The 18,498-nt window shown below is 37.0% G+C and overlaps 2 protein-coding genes across 2 annotated transcripts; both read left to right on the top strand.

Moving 5' to 3' along the window:
- The first annotated feature begins 356 nt into the window (after positions 1 to 356).
- LOC133865735 (zinc finger protein BRUTUS) lies at positions 357 to 12,576 on the top strand. The gene is made up of 14 exons (XM_062302189.1): positions 357 to 793; positions 2,033 to 2,242; positions 4,331 to 4,525; positions 4,613 to 4,980; positions 6,655 to 6,883; positions 7,183 to 7,351; positions 7,463 to 8,689; positions 8,873 to 9,044; positions 9,238 to 9,459; positions 9,533 to 9,670; positions 10,142 to 10,376; positions 10,504 to 10,563; positions 10,885 to 10,956; positions 12,061 to 12,576. The coding sequence occupies exons 1-14, from the start codon at positions 515 to 517 to the stop codon at positions 12,199 to 12,201; spliced, it is 3,717 nt and encodes a 1,238-aa protein (XP_062158173.1). The 5' UTR covers positions 357 to 514; the 3' UTR covers positions 12,202 to 12,576.
- A 2,086-nt stretch (positions 12,577 to 14,662) lies between these two features.
- On the top strand, positions 14,663 to 16,299 carry LOC133866653 (uncharacterized). Its single transcript, XM_062303250.1, has 3 exons — positions 14,663 to 15,558; positions 15,908 to 15,988; positions 16,151 to 16,299. The coding sequence occupies exons 1-2, from the start codon at positions 15,016 to 15,018 to the stop codon at positions 15,956 to 15,958; spliced, it is 594 nt and encodes a 197-aa protein (XP_062159234.1). The 5' UTR covers positions 14,663 to 15,015; the 3' UTR covers positions 15,959 to 15,988; positions 16,151 to 16,299.
- Positions 16,300 to 18,498: the final 2,199 nt, after the last annotated feature.

Genomic DNA, 18,498 nt, shown 5'->3' with positions numbered 1-18,498 from the left:
GTAATCTTTTATCGTTCCTCCCAAACTTTTTCTTTTCTTCTCAAACCTCTTTGACAAATGTTTTGCTATTTTGGTGAAAATCTTTGCTCGGACAATGTGAAAGTAACTCATTTGGTCGTACAAGAGCTGCACGGCCTTTTACCACGCTCAGAAGCTCTACACTCGTACGCATCCGCGTGCCCCAAAGCTTCCCCTCACGGGATCATTCATTGCTGACAGTTGACACCAGCATCCTACGTGGCACCCTTACGCCAACATGGCACCCTTACGCCAACGTGGCACCCATACGCCAACGTGGCACCGACTCACTATAAAAACCCCCCCCCTTCCTCCCCTCGCCCTTATCGGTGTGACCAAACTTTCTTTGCCCACTTCGTCGCCGTTAAACAGCCCCATGTAGAGATAGATTATAGATAGAGAGAGAGAGAGACAAAACCATTTTTTCTAGAGAGAGAAATTGAGAGCTAAAGAGAGAAATTGACCGAGAAAGTTTTAGAGAGAGAGAGACGGTTAGATGGCGACGCCGGGGGGAGTGGCGGTACTGCCGAATTCAGTGAACAAGGTCGATTCTTCTTCGTTGTCTTCATCGAAAGCTTGTTTGAGTGGCTCGGAGACGAAGTCGCCGATTCTGATTTTCTTGTTCTTTCATAAAGCGATTCGCAATGAGCTCGACGCGCTTCACCGATCTGCCATGGCCATCGCCACAGGGAACCGCAGCGATATCCGGCCGCTGCTCGACAGCTACCATTTTCTGCGTTTGATTTACAAGCACCACTCCAATGCCGAAGACGAGGTACATTTTCTTTGATTCGTTTTGTATCTCTTATGTTTGTTTGCTCAGAAAATGGAGGAGAGAAATGGAAATTTTGGATCATAGAATAAGCTTTCTCTCTTCAGAAGCTTTTTTTGTTGTTTGCTTTTGTAAATCTATGTATCGGTATAATTGCGGAAAAGAGAAAGAGTAAAAAAAGAAAATGATTAAATTTTATGGCTGCACTTTCACTTTGCTTTTTTCTCTAAGGTCTTTCAATTCATTTTTTTATGTTTAATTATTTATTTAAAATCAGAACTTAATTTCATATTTTTTTAATATTTATGTTCACTTTGCATATTGTATACTGTTATGATTAGTAGATTCTAACAAAAAGTGATGGTTGCTGAATAATTATATCAGAAAAGATTTCCTGATTATTCCATGGGCTTCAAGTGTATGTATGAAGTTTTCTCGTACTTCTTTTTTTCTTTAATATATTCTCGTTCGGGATATCTTGTGAGCCCAGAACATTTTAAAGATGCCTAATCCATCGTTCTTGGATGGAGAATTACAAAACATAATTAAATATACAAGATTATCATACATTATCTTGCGGGCGTAGGTCCCTTTAAACTGTAGTGTTTTATTTTGGCCGTCTCCTGTTAAGTAGTTAGTAACGCAAACTTTTTGGTTTACCCTGTTGTGATGTTTTCAGATACATTCATGCTTTTTTCTTATAGACAATTTTAGTGATTGATATGCTGACACGTAGATACATTGTATTAATGTTTGGGATGCTAATTATTAACTTATGTAAACATTGATAGGAAGGTGAGTGTAACAAGACTTTCATACATAATTCATTCTGGCAAACTGCTGTGGGCATGCAAATAAAATCATCTGCTATTGATAGCAGTCAAGTATTTATTTATGCTCTCACAGTGTGAAATTTCCTATTTGAATTTCCCTATTGAAACATGAAATTTTTATGGTATACAAGTTGAGGTAGGGAACATCTAAGACTGTAAATTCTGATTCATAAAATGTAAAATTTCACCAACCACTTGCTTGGTGTTTTTGGGAGCGACTTTAGAAGAACTCTCTTGAACTCCTGAGATGATCTTATAGACTGGTTGTTTAATATCATGGAGCCTATAATGCTTGATGGCTACTGAGTCTACGCTGATTCCCCAAAGCAGCATTTTCATGATGCCACTTTGTCTCTATCTTCTGTTCTGCTATATATAGTAGTGACAGCATGATTTCCTGAAACTGCAGGTAATCTTCCCAGCTCTTGATATACGTGTGAAGAATGTAGCACAAACGTATTCTCTTGAACACAAGGGTGAAAGCAATCTTTTTGATCACCTATTTGAGCTGCTAAATTCTAATAAACAAAATGATGAAAATTTTCCAAGGGAGTTAGCTTCCTGTACAGGAGTCCTACAGACATCAGTTAGCCAACACATGGCTAAGGAAGAGGAGCAGGTACAGCTTCATTTGCTTCTGTTTGGATTCTAATTTGTGTATTCAGACTGTTAATTGAGCAACTCTTTTTAACTAATAATGAGGTTGGCCCTTCCTTGAGATGAAAATCAGTTTTTAAAAGCAGGAAACAGTATATTTTCTAACAACTAAGTACAATTAAATTACAGGAAATACCAAAATTAGTAATATAGTTCATCAGAAATGATAGTAAAATAGCAAAATTAATGTATCATCTGTACTGGTTCTTTAATTTTAATGTTAGTTATTAAGATCTATCCAAATAAAAACTAATCTTATGCTCTGGAAAGGGATTTTTATTCATATGTTCTTTTTTTTAATAAGTTTGAAAGGATTATGGGCATAAATGAGGATATTCTATAATCTACATTGGTCTCAGTTGGGTAGTTAGAATAGGCATCCAGGTATATGCAATCCGTCTTAGAACTTAGTTGGGGAACATGTAGTAATAAGTAAGACGGTCCAACTAGTAAATGCAATGACAAAGAATGTTGGTGCACCGCCATAATATTTTGAAGAATTTTCTTTTTCTCCTGTCTTACATGCATTTCATTAGTTTGTCTGTAAGTATCCAATTGGGGTACAATGCCCAAACACGTGTTGCATATACTGTCAACTGCAATCTATATATGCTAATTTTCAGCATCTCTTCCGGCCAAAAAAAACAACCATGGATTAAATGTGTTGGTGTCCAGCCATTCTGTTACCGGTGGCTGCATTCCGTTAGATTGTCAGCTGCATTCCATGTATAGTAAGGGCATAAGATCTGTTTGTCTGAAACAAGAAAAAATGAACCACCATGAGTTTTTATTTTTATTTTTGGTTTTTGTTTTTTTTTTATTTTATTTTTTGAAAATTGATTTTGGGACTCGAATATTACTTTCTATGTCTGTGTCTGATGTATCTAACCTACTTATTGTCATTGTTGAGAGCTTACTTTGGTTGGGAATTAATAAGAATCATCTTTTTATGTAAAAACCACAAACAAATTTTGTGGTCTCCACTTTGCAATATCTGGTTAGTGGGCCTTTGTTTGGTGATAACCTTCACCCCTAACTGGCAGCAAAATGCCATGGAAAATGTGTAGAGCCAACTTAAAACTTCTCATTTTGCTAACTCCACTTTGCAATATCTGGTTAATGGGATTTTGGGAGACTATTTAAGTACCAAACATATCCATATACACTTGTGATTGAATTTGTGATACTGCAATGAAATTCAATGTTTTAGTTGTCTCTGCAAGATAGGATTCAGACTTTAGCAAAATTGAACTCCTTGGAAAGCATCGTAAATTGCCAGAAATGACTATTTTCTCAATAAAATGGTCCCTGTAAATTTTATAAATTAAAAGTTAACCGTTGTGTGTGTTCGATATTGAGGGATTCAATATGTGGAGGAGGAATTTTTTGTTTTTGTTTTTCCTTTTCATTTTCTTTTGGGACAAGAAAATTTGTTGAAAGTGTGGTAAAGGGGTTGTGGCACAGTACGCAATAAGTATTCAAGAGAGAACCAACCGAGGGGGGGTTGGGGGACACTAATATACATTGACATATATGTTGAAAGTGTCTAGACTGAGTCTATGCATCAATATTCTCAAGACTTGATATAATTTTTTTTCCTACGAAGTATTGTTAGAATATTAATTAGATGATTAAATTTTACAATTTCAAAATTCTTAATTTCATATGGTATCAGAGTAGAGATCTTGGATTAAACCCTGGCTTCACAGTTTATCCTCAACTTCAGTTAATATTTCAAATGTTGGGTTTCACTTGATGGGAAGTTTGAACCTACACGTGAGGGAGTGTTAGAATATTAATTAAGTGACTAAATTCACCATTTCCTTTTAGTTTAAGTTTTTGGGATAACAAGTGATTTACCAAGTATTAGAGTCATGAGGCTGTGAATACTTTCTTACCTATATTAACATAAACTTTATGTTAAGTCTTTTAACTTTCGAATCATATCCCTTTACCTAGATAATTTTTCTTTTTCTTTAGTCATTTTGCTGTTTTTGATATCCTGGAGTAGAAAAAAAGGTTTTAATCTGTTTGTCTTTGATTATGCCAGGTCTTCCCCTTGCTTATTGAAAAGTTTTCGCTTGAAGAGCAGGCATCTTTGGTCTGGCAGTTCTTGTGCAGCATTCCGGTGAATATGATGGCAGAGTTCCTTCCATGGCTTTCAAACTCCATTTCAGCTGATGAATGTCAAGACCTACGGAAGTGCTTAAGAAAGATAGTCCCAGCGGAAAAGCTTCTTCAAGAGGTAGAGTTTCAGTTTTAGAGCAATGAAATAATTCTGAATGTGATTTGCTGGGTACATGTCGCTGATGACAGCTCTTGTCCATTGAAGGTGATTTTTAATTGGATGGAAGGGAGATGTCGTGCTAAAACAGTTGAATGTTCTGTAGACAATCCTCAGCTCCGATGCAGTATAAGTTCTTGTGCAAGTACATTAGCTATTCAGACGGAGAAAGTAAATTGTGCATGTGAGTTCACCAGGACTGGGAAAAGGAAATATCTAGAGTCAGGTAGTGATGTTCCAGAGACCTCAGGAACGCATCCAATAGATGACATATTGCTCTGGCATAATGCTATTAAAAGAGAGTTGAATGAGATAGCCCAGGAAGCTAGGAAGATACAAATTTCTGGAGATTTCACTAATTTTTTGGCTTTCAATGAGAGGTTGCAATTTGTAGCTGAAGTTTGCATCTTTCACAGGTATTGACATATAGTTTATTATGTAGCTATGCAATGTATTGGAAAGCTTCCTTTCCATTTTGGGGGGAGTTTGTCTTTGGTTTTGTTTGGTTGGGGGGGGGGGGGGGGGGGGGTGCATGTACAAATATTGAAAGGGTCCTTGCTGTGGTTGCTCCTAGGCATTTGGTCTTTTGTTTTTACCCCACCTTTTCCCCTCCTTAATGGGATGTTGATTATGCTCGTATAATTCATTTTTGGCATTTTCATTCAAAATTTTACTTTCATCATATTCTTCCCATGCATGAAAATCTTCAAATTATTCAAATGTACAAAGACACAAAGAATTGTTTATGCTTTGAGTTGCTATAGGAAAACTTGAGAAATGTTCGTAAGGAACACTTTTGTTCTAGCTGCTCCTTATCTTCTCTCTTCCCCCATTAGTACTTTGATTGACAATTGGTCTGACTCATTTAGATGAATCATGAAAACTAAAAAGGGTCGTACTTTTCTCAACTTTTTTGTCTTTTTCCTATTTCTTTCTTTGAATTGTGTCAAACATTGAAAGATTAACTATGGGTAAATTACACTTTGCTCTCTTGGACTACCCTATTTGCTTTACATTGACTCGATTGGGACCCTAATTAGAGAGACCGTTGCAATGTCCCCCCTCTGTATAAATAAGATGTTAACTTGGACGGAAATATCAAGTTGGAGTTGTGAAACAAGCAAATTACTACCCCAATGGAGTTGCTAGTAGTATTAAAACACCTATCCAAATCCAGAGCCTTTTTTTCAATCCTAATCTGCAATCCTTCACATAGACCATGATTGAAACTTGATCCTGCACAACCTTATCTATGACCGATCGCAAAACCCCATAAGTGAAACACAGTGAGCCTGCCACCCTTGGTAGTCTTTAATCTTGTAAGCGAGAGCCATCGATCTCATGTTGGAGAAAGACATATGTTGTCAAGTGGAGATTCAAGTTCATGAGAAACTTTGGAGCTGTGGGATCTTCGAGTTCCATGATCTGAACATTGCCGCTGATAGAGGCTCCCGCAGACTTTGGTGATGTGGACTTTGGGGGAGGGCTGAAGCTGAGGATGGTGTGGATGATACGTGCGTTGATAGCAGCTTTGGTGAGGCACTATTTGTTGAGGGATGTTATGAAGGAGCACAGCAGTGATGAACAAGGAGGGGCTGAGGCAGAGGTTAGCAAGTTTAGGAGGGGGCGGGGATGCACATTAGCATCACCAACATGCTTTCAGGAGAGAGGGTTGGTGGGGGGAGGGGTGGGGGTTTGGGTTGGTGTTGGGAGAGGATTGGTGGTTGGATCATGATGCCGAGCATGAGGATGAGAATGGGCTGTGTGCTGAAGCTGGAAAGGTTCGTTAATGTACAGTGTGCTCCTGTAGGGCCACTGGGGTCACCATTGCATGCGACCAACACCAAAGGATGATCCAATAGTTGCAGTGTTGGTGCTACAACATCATGGTGGGAGAGTGGGTCCCGTTGTAAGATAAGAGGGGATTGCTTGAGCTGCTGAGCATTGCTTCTGTTGCAAATGGTGGTAGTTCAGGGGGGCAAAGTGTGGCTTACTCATTAATAATTGGCACTGCTATCACACAATTGTATACTCTCTCTTCTTCATCTGGTCTATTCTCATCTGGTGTACTGATTCTCATCTGGTTGCAGTATTGCTGAGGACAAGGTCATATTTCCTGCTGTAGATGGAGAAATTTCGTTTTTCCAGGAGCATGCGGAAGAAGAAAGCCAGTTCAATGAGTTTAGGTATTTAATTGAAAGTATACAAAGTGCAGGAGAAACCTCTACTTCAGCTGCTGAGTTTTATGGAAAATTGTGCTCACATGCTGATCATATAATGGAAACTATACAGCGGCACTTCTACAATGAGGAAGTGCAGGTCAGTTCCTTATTGATGCAATAATCTGTTCTAGGGAGTTTTGGTAACTGGTATGAATTTATGCAGCAACTGTCCTTGTAATTGTAGTAATAGGCTTTTTTGGAAGGTAAACAGTGTGATATTACATGGAAGTGATCACATAGCCTTTTGGAGTTAATAAAAAATGTTTCGCCATCTGTTTCTATTTAAATAAAAGTGGTTTCTTGCTGCATGGTATAGGTTGCATGACTAGAAATGTATAAAATCAAACATCCCCATTGATTCCTTAAGATACCTGCTAAGTGACCTGCATATTATAGGTTCTTCCACTTGCTCGAAAGCACTTTAGCTTTAAAAGACAGCGGGAACTTTTGTATCAAAGCTTGTGCGTGATGCCCTTGAAACTGATTGAGCGTATCTTGCCATGGCTGGTAGGATCATTGACTGAAGATGAAGCAAGGAAATTCCTCGAAAACATGCAATTAGCAGGTTCTACATCTATTTCCTCTATAGCTGCTTCTAGAAAGATAATTAAACAAATAATATTCACCAAATATACTTTTTACATATTTTAAATCTGACAGTAGTTTTTTGATTCAGCTCCCAATTCGGATATGGCTCTGGTAACACTCTTCTCTGGTTGGGCTTGCAAGGCTCGTAACCAGGGTTTTTGCTTGTCTCCAAATGCAACTGGTTGCTGTCCTGCTAAAAGTTTTGCTGATATTGAAGAAAATTTTGGTAGATCGTCTTGTGCATGTGCTTCCACATTGTCTGCTAGAGACAGCACAGAATCAGCTGAAGCAGATGAAACCAAAAGGTCATTCAAAAGAAATGTCTCTGTGCCTTGCAAGGGTAGCAGTGCCCCTGACCCTTCAGAGACTATAGATGCCCAGAAACATCGACCTTGTTGTGTCCCTGGTTTAGGAGTAAACAGTAATAATTTGGGGTTGAGTTCTCTTGCTACTGCTAAGTCTTTGCGTTCCTTGTCTTTCAGCTCTTCTGCCCCATCTATTAACTCCAGTCTTTTTGTCTGGGAAACAGATAATAGCTCTTCTGATATTGGATGTGCAGAACGACCAATTGATACCATATTTAAATTTCATAAAGCCATAAGCAAAGACTTGGAGTATTTAGATGTTGAATCTGGAAAGCTTAGTGACTGTGATGAGACATTCCTTCGGCAGTTCATTGGAAGATTTCGTCTTTTGTGGGGCTTATATAGAGCTCATAGTAATGCTGAGGATGACATAGTGTTTCCAGCGTTGGAATCGAAAGAGGCACTTCATAATGTGAGTCACTCATACACATTGGACCATAAGCAGGAAGAAAAACTTTTTGAAGATATATCTTCTGTTCTTTCTGAGCTTTCACACCTGCTTGAAAGCATGCAGAAGGCCCATACGATAGGGTATTTAACTGGAAGTAACACTGGATTTTCTTCTGCCCATGGTAGTGATTCTGCTAAAAAATACAATGAGCTAGCTACTAAGCTTCAAGGAATGTGCAAATCAGTAAGAGTGACATTGGATCAGCATATTTTCAGGGAAGAACTTGAGCTGTGGCCATTGTTTGGCAGACATTTCTCTGTGGAGGAGCAAGACAAAATAGTGGGCCGCATAATTGGGACTACGGGTGCTGAAGTGCTGCAATCTATGTTACCATGGGTAACTTCTGCACTTACTCAGGATGAACAGAACAAAATGATGGACACATGGAAACAGGCAACCAAAAACACAATGTTCAATGAATGGCTTAATGAATGTTGGAAAGGAAGTCCAGGGTCAACTTCAGAGACTGAAACATCAGAAACTAGCGTCTCTCAAAAAGGTTTTTATTTGTGTGATGCTGGAGAGTACTGCACTGGGCTACAAAAAATAAATTTAGTTGCCTTAGTAGGCTGTCATGTTTTATATGTCCTATTGTTGTTCATGTTTTACACTTTCCACATGTTATGTGCAAATTGTGTCTGGTGGAGTAGGTTGAGCTGAGTTCAATGTTTTTCTCTTCTAGGTATGGAATATCAAGAAAGCTTGGACCATAGTGATCAGATGTTCAAGCCTGGTTGGAAGGATATTTTCCGTATGAATCAAAATGAGCTTGAGTCTGAAATCAGAAAGGTTTATCGGGACTCAACTCTCGATCCAAGGAGAAGGGCATATCTTGTACAGAATCTTATGACTAGGTTAGTTCTGATGCTAATAATCTGCTTTCCTTACCCATAAAAAGAAAAAAGAAAAAGATAATAATCTAGTGAAGATTCTCAAAAATGCTTTATCTATCTTCAGTCTGATATAAATACCTGATCATGTCATCTTAAAGTGCTTCATCTCTTGGTCACGAGTCATAAATTATTAATTAGTACCTTCTTTTTTTAGTCGCTGGATAGCGACTCAGCAAAAGTTACCTAAATCAGTAGCTGGGGAAGCTTCTAATGGTGAAGATGTAGTGGAACGCTCACCATCATTTCGAGATCCTGAGAAACAAGTGTTTGGGTGCGAACACTATAAAAGAAACTGCAAACTCCGTGCTGCTTGTTGTGACAAGTTCTTTGCATGTAGATTTTGCCATGACAATGTGAGCGATCATTCAATGGACAGGTAACTTTCTGATATCATTGACCAATTTCATATGGGGATATTATATCTCTAATGTTCTGTTTTATAATTTCAGGAAAGCAACATCAGAAATGATGTGTATGCGTTGCCTGAACATTCAAGCGGTTGGGCCAATATGCATGACACCTTCATGCAATGGATTTTTGATGGCAAAGTATTATTGCAGTATCTGTAAATTTTTTGATGATGAAAGGTACACGGGTTCTTATTGTAAATTTTAAATGTTTAACTTATTAATTATCGAACTCAATAAATTTGGTGGTAATAAAGTACCATAGAATATTTTCTTTTCTCCTTTTCTCGGTGTTTTTACTTGGATTAAAGGTTAAGATAGATTTCTGGATACCGTTAAAAAAAGATTTTTTTTCTTTGTTTACACTTTCACTTGTGTCTTTTCTTCCTTTTTATGCTTATACACTAATAAAAATGCCTTGTACAACCAAATAGCTTATAAAGTTAAAGACAAATAATTGTAACATTGATTTTATCTTACTTGGAAAGTTTGGGATTACATTGGTCCCATCCATACCGCCAATGAATAATTAAGCTTTTGTGAAAAACCTGTGTAGTTTCATTTCTCAGACCTTGCCTTGTATTTTTTGGTGCTCAATACACTTGATGCTTGTGCAAAAGCACCGACTTATCATTATTTTCCCTGCTTTAGGACTGTATATCACTGCCCATTTTGCAATTTATGCCGTCTTGGGAGAGGTCTTGGCATTGATTATTTTCATTGCATGACATGCAATTGCTGCCTGGGAATAAATGTTGTGAACCACAAATGCCTAGAGAAAGGTTTAGAAACAAACTGCCCTATCTGCTGTGATTTCTTATTCACATCAAGTGCAACGGTCAGAGCTCTACCTTGTGGCCATTACATGCATTCGGCTTGCTTTCAGGTCTCCTCTTTCATGCTTGTGTTCTGCATATCTGTCCTTTACTTTTTAATCTTATATATCTTTCCTTTTAAAAGGAATCAGAGAATGGTAGTTGAATCTAATCTCAAACCTTGTTTTGTTCTCTTAGGCATACACTTGCAGTCACTACACCTGTCCAATTTGCAGCAAATCTTTAGGAGATATGGCGGTAAGATAACTTTTTCTCCTTTCACTTACTGCTTGGTCAGAGTTTCCATTATGCTGAATAATTTACTTATCCTTGGGGATAGTGCAAAAATTGGTGGCCTGTTGATTACTTGGGGAAAATGACAATGAATGAAGTTCCTATACTTATTAGAATTGGTTCCCTCCTTTCTTCAATCTTTATTAAAATAGAGAAGACAATTGTTCTCCAGTTACTTTTTCTGAGCTTCTTTGCCATTTACCTAGAAAAGAACACGGGAGGCATCTTATTTTATTGTCTTTTCTATATCAACTCATTTCCTTTTTGGCCAAAATACGAACTCAGGTTTACTTTGGCATGCTTGACGCATTGTTGGCTGCAGAGGAGCTTCCAGAGGAATACATTGATCGTTGTCAGGTACCTTGCGTCCAATTGTAACTGATGTCATAGTTTGAGGTGGAAAATGCTGTTTGCCAAAGAATTGTAAATTAAAACTGGTTTTATACTTGGACAGAAATTTCCTCCAACTCAGTCTAATATAGTTCTATGTGTCTTTCTAACTTAAGACAGGCACATATTTTTTTAATATGACTAATGGAAATCTTCCCCGTTAACTCTTTTTTTCTTAACGTCTAAAATTTCTACTCTCAAACACACATAGAGTCCAAGCGTCCCAAGAGTCTCTCCCTCACCTGTTCATCTTCCTTCTCCCCCTTTGTCAGACGTGAGTCTCTCATCCAATAACAGATTCGTCCCAGATTTATTGAATCTCCTACCTACCTTACTTTTGTTTCCAATTTGACTCAATTACTCTTACTTATCCGACTGAAACACAAAACTCTTGTTTTTCAGTAAGCGAAGCATGCGTGAGTCTCCATCCACAAAAGCGTGGATATGTGTTTATAATTTGGGTTCACTGAAAACCATCGTTTCCATTTATGTACTGAGCAAAAGTGAAAAGGTGATTCCATGAAAGCCAAACAAGACAAGCTACAAAATGACAAAATTTACAGAGCAAAATCTACGTATATGTTGTGAATTCTTGTCTTGATGAGAAGTTTGCTGAGGGAGGGAGGGAGAGAGACTCTTGGTCTCCTCTGTGTTTGAAAGAGAATAAATTTTAGACCTTAGAAAAGGAGTCAACGGTGAAGAATTCTGTTAGTCATATTAAAAACACGTGCTTTTTACATGTTAGAAGGACCCATGACAGTTTTTTAGAAATTCATCCTATCTAGTTTTGAGGAAATTTCTGTCCTTTACACTATTTTTGTCCTATCAGTAGATTGCAGTTGGATAACGAAGTGTTAGAAATTTGAAGCAAATCTTAGCAATATCTCTCTTCTCAACTCTCTTATAATAGATTCCAATTAGTCTGGACGAAAGCATAGTTAAGTTGAATAGCAATTTTCAAGAAAATGCACTGGCCAGACAACCCTCATACACCTCATGCGATGCATTGCATTACTCTGTACAAATTTCTCCTTGTAACTAGAGTTGCCGTTGTTCGTATGGCAAATCCAGGATATACTCTGCAATGACTGTGATCGAAAGGGCGAATCACGCTTCCACTGGTTGTATCATAAGTGTGGATTCTGCGGGTCATATAACACCAGGGTGATCAAGACTCGGACGTCAAATTCCAACTGCTCCACAGCACGCTAACGAGAGGTTTTCTTTTTCTTTGAGAAAATATATATATTCACTGTAGTTTGTAAATACTTGTATTCTCCGGACAGAGAAAGAAAAAGAAAAAACTTGTATAGACAACCCAATTTTCCCCCAACCAGGACACTGGCCATTGTTACGTCCGACAAGTAGTAGAATACAACCCTTTTATAGAATCGCCTTAAAGATCTACTTCCAGTTGTTTATATGCATATATGATCAAGACGAGAAGCGCTAAGGGCATGGAAATGCCATCACTTGTAGAGTATGTGCTACGTGCGCTCTTTCATGGTGCGGTAGAATTTTTCAACTAACCGGTACTGTGACTTTTTTATTTTTTATTTTTTATTCCCTTTACATATATTTTCTTTATTTTCTGTAATTCTATTGTTCCGAACCTGTACCTCCTTCAAACATGTGTTCGGGAATAATCTTCTCTCTGCCTTTATCAACACTCGTACAATTTTTAAATAGACTTGCATCCAATAATAAGACTCCTAATATAAGATGACTCACAATCAAACACTTCAACTTGTAACCCAACTGGAACATCTCGGAAGATACCTTTATTAGTTTATTTGAAACTATTGACTCTTCTAAATTGAAATAACTGAGACCCTTAAGCCTTAACAACAGACTCTAGAGAAGTGATATTCGATGGACTTGTAATCCTGGGAGCCAGGAGGATTATAACATCCAGGTACAATTTCACTCTGAATTTACGTTGAATTGCTTTTGGGTCAGAAAGGAACAATTTTTTCACACACAATACCCAAGGCCAAGCCACAAAACCACGAATTCTAGTTGTCCTATACCATTTTACTTCATAAATAATTTTCAATCTTAAAAGTATTTCCCGGACGGAAGCTCAAATTGGCTTGTTTAGCCTTTAGGTCTAGTTTTCCTACACGATTAAACTTTCCATTTAAGAGAGAGAGAAACTGTTATGAAAGTAAAATTCTACGGCATGTAAAAGACGTTGACATAATTTGTATTAATTTATCTTAGAGTAATCGTAATCGTAATTTAATTAAATAAAGGTAGTTATAGTTATTGTATCGCTATGGTGCAGAAGTTATTCAGTAGTAGGTTTTTTCAAGTTAGACTTTATTATCTTAAAGAATTTTGTGGGAAATATAATATATAAGCCCCGAAGTCCATTCACCTAGTAATCATCAAGTGATTAAAGTATATATAGTGTACTTCTGTCACTTGAGTATTTATTTGAAATAAATTTTCAGTACCAAACATTTTTCTTTTCACAATATAATATAGAAGGTAACATTTTTTGAATACGTGTTTGTCAACTGCGCGCCATGCTCCACAACCAACAACCGGTAGTAGTAGACGTCACGATCCAATCCTACGAGAAGAAAATAATAGTAATAACGTGTCAAGTGTATGATTTATTTTCGTCACTTAAGTAATATAAGTCGTGATTTAGAAGTTTCCTTTATTAATTTTTTCCCCTCTCATTTTAGACTTAAAAAGTTGTTTTACACTTTGTTAACAAGTGTGAATGAAGCCACATCAACTACTTAAAAAAAGAAAAAAAAAATTAACATTTTCTTATCATATGCTCACACGAGCTATTAAATTGAAAAATAGTTTTAAAAAATTGTTATTGTAGCATTTTTTTGAATTTGTTTATGTAGGTATACTAGGTTTTTTTTTTTCTAATAAAAAATAGGAGGCAGGGGAAGACTAACTGTAGCTATTCTAGCTGATCATTACCATAGTCACATCCAGTGCTCTCTCAAGTCTGATTGATCCATAGTTTGATCCAATCATATCAAGGTATCACTAAGATCCAAGATGACTAATACTAATAGAATTAAATATTTTCATTTTAGGAGCCAAGACTCTCATTCTAGTACATGCCCATTTACTCTAAAAATTAAGTTTTAGTTTTGGTTAAATTGGTAACAATAAAGGTATTTTTGCTTATCAAATCAAAAAAGTCAGTTAATTAACGGACACGAATAAATTTCAACTATTTTGAAGGTCAGCTAATTCGATTAGTCATGGGCTTTTTATATTGGGCTCAAATGGTTATTTTTTGATCTAAACAAGTGTTTATTGAACATATTTTTAAGATAAACAAGCGATGCAAAAATAACTTAGAGTTAAAATTGGTTTGGTTCAATTAACCGAAGAAATAAAAATTTTACTGTCCACCAAACTGAACCTACATCAAAATATATTTGATTCTAACTACCGATCACCGAAAGTTAAAAATTGGTAGGCGAACGATATACAACAATCGAATACTATGCCGACCCCATCTAAAATTTTTGAAGCCACTAAACAACCGCCTCTAAATTCTAATGGAAAGTTATTTAAAAAATATATATATAGAGAGAGAGAGAGGATCGAAAACAAACAGAAAACATATATTAAAAAAAAAACAAAAAAAAAAAGTCTTGGAAATAGCAAGAAGTGTCCTGGGAAAAGCATAGCGCAAGTCCACCGAACCGATTCACCCGAACGTTAATCTCTATCTCTCTCTCATTCATTCGTACATGGTATATACATCCCAGCGAACTTGGCACCCAAAAGAAATTTTCCTTCTCCTCTGTCTCTCCCCCGAAACCTCTCGCAAATCCAAATAAAGTGCTCCTCAACGGCAAACCCACAGAGAAAGAAGAAAAGACACAAACCTCAAGTCCTCAACTCGCGCACACACAGAGACAAGGTCCTCACTCATCACATAAACGCATAAACGTAGAAAACAGAGACTCCACACAGACTGAGAACGAAAACCCATTTGCACACACGCACATCAAAGAGAGAGATTGGTATCTGGTAGCTATGGCGGCCGAAAGATCAAAGCCTCTGCACAACTTCTCCTTGCCATGCTTGAAATGGGGCAACCAGCGATTTCTCAGGTGCATCAAAGTCCCTCCAACCTCCCAACCCTCCTCCTTCCATCTCCGATCTTCGTCCGAACCCCATCATCAATCCTACCCCAAACCCAACATTGACAACAACGAAGCGCTCAATCCAACTCGCAATCCAAAGCCCACGTCCAATGCCCACAAACCAACCAAGTCTAAGAATCCCAGGTTCACGGTTTCTGAAGAAGGAGAGGACCGAAATTCCGGGCCCTGGAACCTCAGGACGAGAAGTGCCGCGTGTACAGCTCCAAGAGATGAGAGGAAGATCGAATCGGGTTCTTCGTCGCCGAAAAAGGGTGACTATGCTGTGGCGGTGAAGGCGAAGACGAATGAGAAGGTGAAGTTTGCGGTTTCTCTATTGAAGGAGGAGGTGGAGGAGGATTTTCTGAATATGGTTGGAGCGAGACCGCCAAGGAGGCCGAAGAAGAGGCCTCGGATGGTACAGAGGCAATTGGATGTAAGAAGATGGAGTCTTTTCGAGTTTTCTATTTCTTTGTTTGTTTGGTTTGGTTGGTGGGAAAATTTGGGACAAGGAATGAGCTTTTTTTTTTTTTTAATGAGGATTTGGTAGCTCTGCTGAATTTAGGATAGAAGAGAGGAATTTGGATTAATCTGTTTTCGTTTTCTGAAAGCAAAGACAAGTTTAGAGAGCAAAATGTTGTTTTTTGTGTCTTCCTATGTCACCAACCAAATGCAGCTTACTGATTCCACTTTTGTTGAAATTGTTCGTTTCCTGCCTTTCCTGATTTCATGTACACATTCTAACAATATTGAACCTTTGCTTTTCGTTTTTGGAAATTTTGCAGTCACTTTTTCCGGGGTTGTGGCTCTCAGAGGTTACATTGGATTCATACTAACTTCCTGTTGTTCCTGAATGAGGAAGCAAGGTAATAATCAGTTCCTGTTTCTCTTACATTGCTTGTCTTTATTTATTTGGTATCATTAACTGTTCATTGTATCCATTCTATGTTTCTGTATTTTTCTTTTTGCCTTGAAATCTGCTTATTATATGAATTGTTAACTGTATATTCGAACAATTCTTTCTGCAGGTGTAAAGATGAAATCATGGTTGGTTTCTGGTATGTTCAAATGTTTTGCCTACTAACCACTTGTACAGTGTGACCTGAATAATGGTAATAGCACAAGAACCATGTCAATTGAGAATCCAATTAAATAAAATTTGATTTGAAATTCCTGACATCTTCTCTTGCTAATGTAGTTAGTTTCAGATGCTAATGTTTTTGATCAATCTCATCCCATCTGTTGTGATTTACGGGATATATCCAAAATTAAAAGGAGATATGCGGGACTTTGTGTGTGAGGGAGTTTTGTTTCTCTTGATAATTGTTTCTTTAAGCACAATCTTTTCAAGTCATTCACACAAGGAACACGATTCATTCAGTGTATATATGATACTTTTCTTATCTTCTAAATTATTGTGAGAAAGCATCAAATTAAACTATTTATTCGTGTATCAGTTTGAAAATTATGGATTGTTTCAAAATATTTTTCTTTATTAGTTGTTTTTTTTTTTTTTTGTATATTTCTTTTTTCTTTTTCGTTTTGGAAGGAAGGGAGTGGGGGGAAGAATGTGTTGGCAGTTAACTTTCTGCTGCCTAAAGAATGTCTGATTTGAATGCTCTTCTGTTTAAAGGCACATGAAGAATGACTGAATTCGTTTCTCATGAACTTATTGACACTAGCTTGTTCAAACATCCAGAAATTGGCAACATGAATTAAAAATTTATGACTGCAGTACTAGCAAGTTGTTGCTTTACCATATTCCACTTACCACAGATCTTTGCTACTGAAGTCATTAACTTTTGACGTGTTTTTAGGGGTCACTTAAACACTCTTCGTAGAAGAATCAAAATCATTCTGAAATATTCAGATTGATTATAGTGCTACATATGTTTTCCTTGGTATTTTTGTGAATGTGAAGTCACTGTTGGACACCATTTTGTTACAGTAAGCATGGGCAAACGGTTGACCTAGGGCTGGATAAAATCATAGTAGAAGATGACTCCCTGATTGTATAATCAGCATGCCTGGGAATGGCATAGACCCTATAACTTAAGACGATCATCTCTTTTTATTCCTCTGTAGACCACCCAAAAGATTCATCGCGATACCAAGACGTCTGACCATAACTTTGCTAGATGGGCCGTTTTCAATCTTAGGACTGGAAGCATTCCTATTGCCTCTCTTCCTCCTGTGTTTTGAATCCTCTTAGTGACCTAAAGCACTCCTATTGCCTTTTCTGCTCAGTTGCATACGCCCAGGAAAAATAACAAAAAAGCACAGGCATATATAGAAAACGTTTTTCACATGTACCCAATAGCTGAAAGCTGTGGGAGTAACTATATGAAAAATTTTCTTTTGATCTTCTTACACAAAATTAGCAGATTTGGATTAGTGTAATAAGATTCAGGGTAAACCGGGTCAAACAAAATTAGACAGGATTAATAAACGTGTTAATCTCGGGTCAACCTACTTAACCCGCGATGTTTTCGTATAAATTTAAATTACATTTCAACTTTATCTACTTCTCATTCTATTAATAAGTAATGTTGATACTTAGTGAGGAGGCTTTATCATGCTATTTATTAGAATGTAATAATTAGTTAATTAATTATTATTTATTTATTTTTATTGCTATGTGTTTGTTTATGTAAATGTACTTTATTGGGTATTTATATTATTTTGATTGGATATTGTGTTGAGAAGTTGGATTTTTTTTATTAATTATGATTATGGATAACTGGATATCGATTATTAAATTGATTGTCATGAATTTAGTTGTGAATATGTATAATTGATAGACTTAATGCGTATAAGATATGAAATTGTGCTAATCAGATCATATCAAAAAGTTGGGTCAATTTAACCCAGGTCGAAATGGGTTGAAATGGGTTGTGTTTGGGTCAACCCAATACAATTTTTTTATTAAACTGCTTATGTGGGTTGTGTTGTATCACCCGTTTATGTAAACATATTGTGTTATGTTAAAGAGTTTGACCTGTTTAATTAAATAAGTTGGATTATGGTTTACCCTTGTAATCGTATACTTATGGCTCGACATGACACGAACTCGAATTGACTTTCCTGGTTCAACCTATATTTATTGGTAAAGATTGTTTAACATACCTTTATCCACAAAATTGAAATATTTTGCAATACTGGGTTCTTGCTTGATCTCTATTCAGAGCTAGCTTGAAGGAGTTCGTACATGGTTATCTAACACCTATCATTATTATTATTTTTTTTTTTTTAGGTAATTACTTTTTCTCCCCATGAACTACCAAAAAATGCGCGATGCTCCCATGAACAACCAACTCAACCAAAATAGAGCATTCAATTACTAAAGACAACTATTTTTCCCCCTTCCGTCAGTCAA

This window comes from Alnus glutinosa, chromosome 4, assembly GCF_958979055.1.
Source record: "Alnus glutinosa chromosome 4, dhAlnGlut1.1, whole genome shotgun sequence".
Lineage (NCBI taxonomy): Eukaryota > Viridiplantae > Streptophyta > Magnoliopsida > Fagales > Betulaceae > Alnus > Alnus glutinosa.
This window is presented reverse-complemented; position numbering and strand designations above follow the sequence as displayed.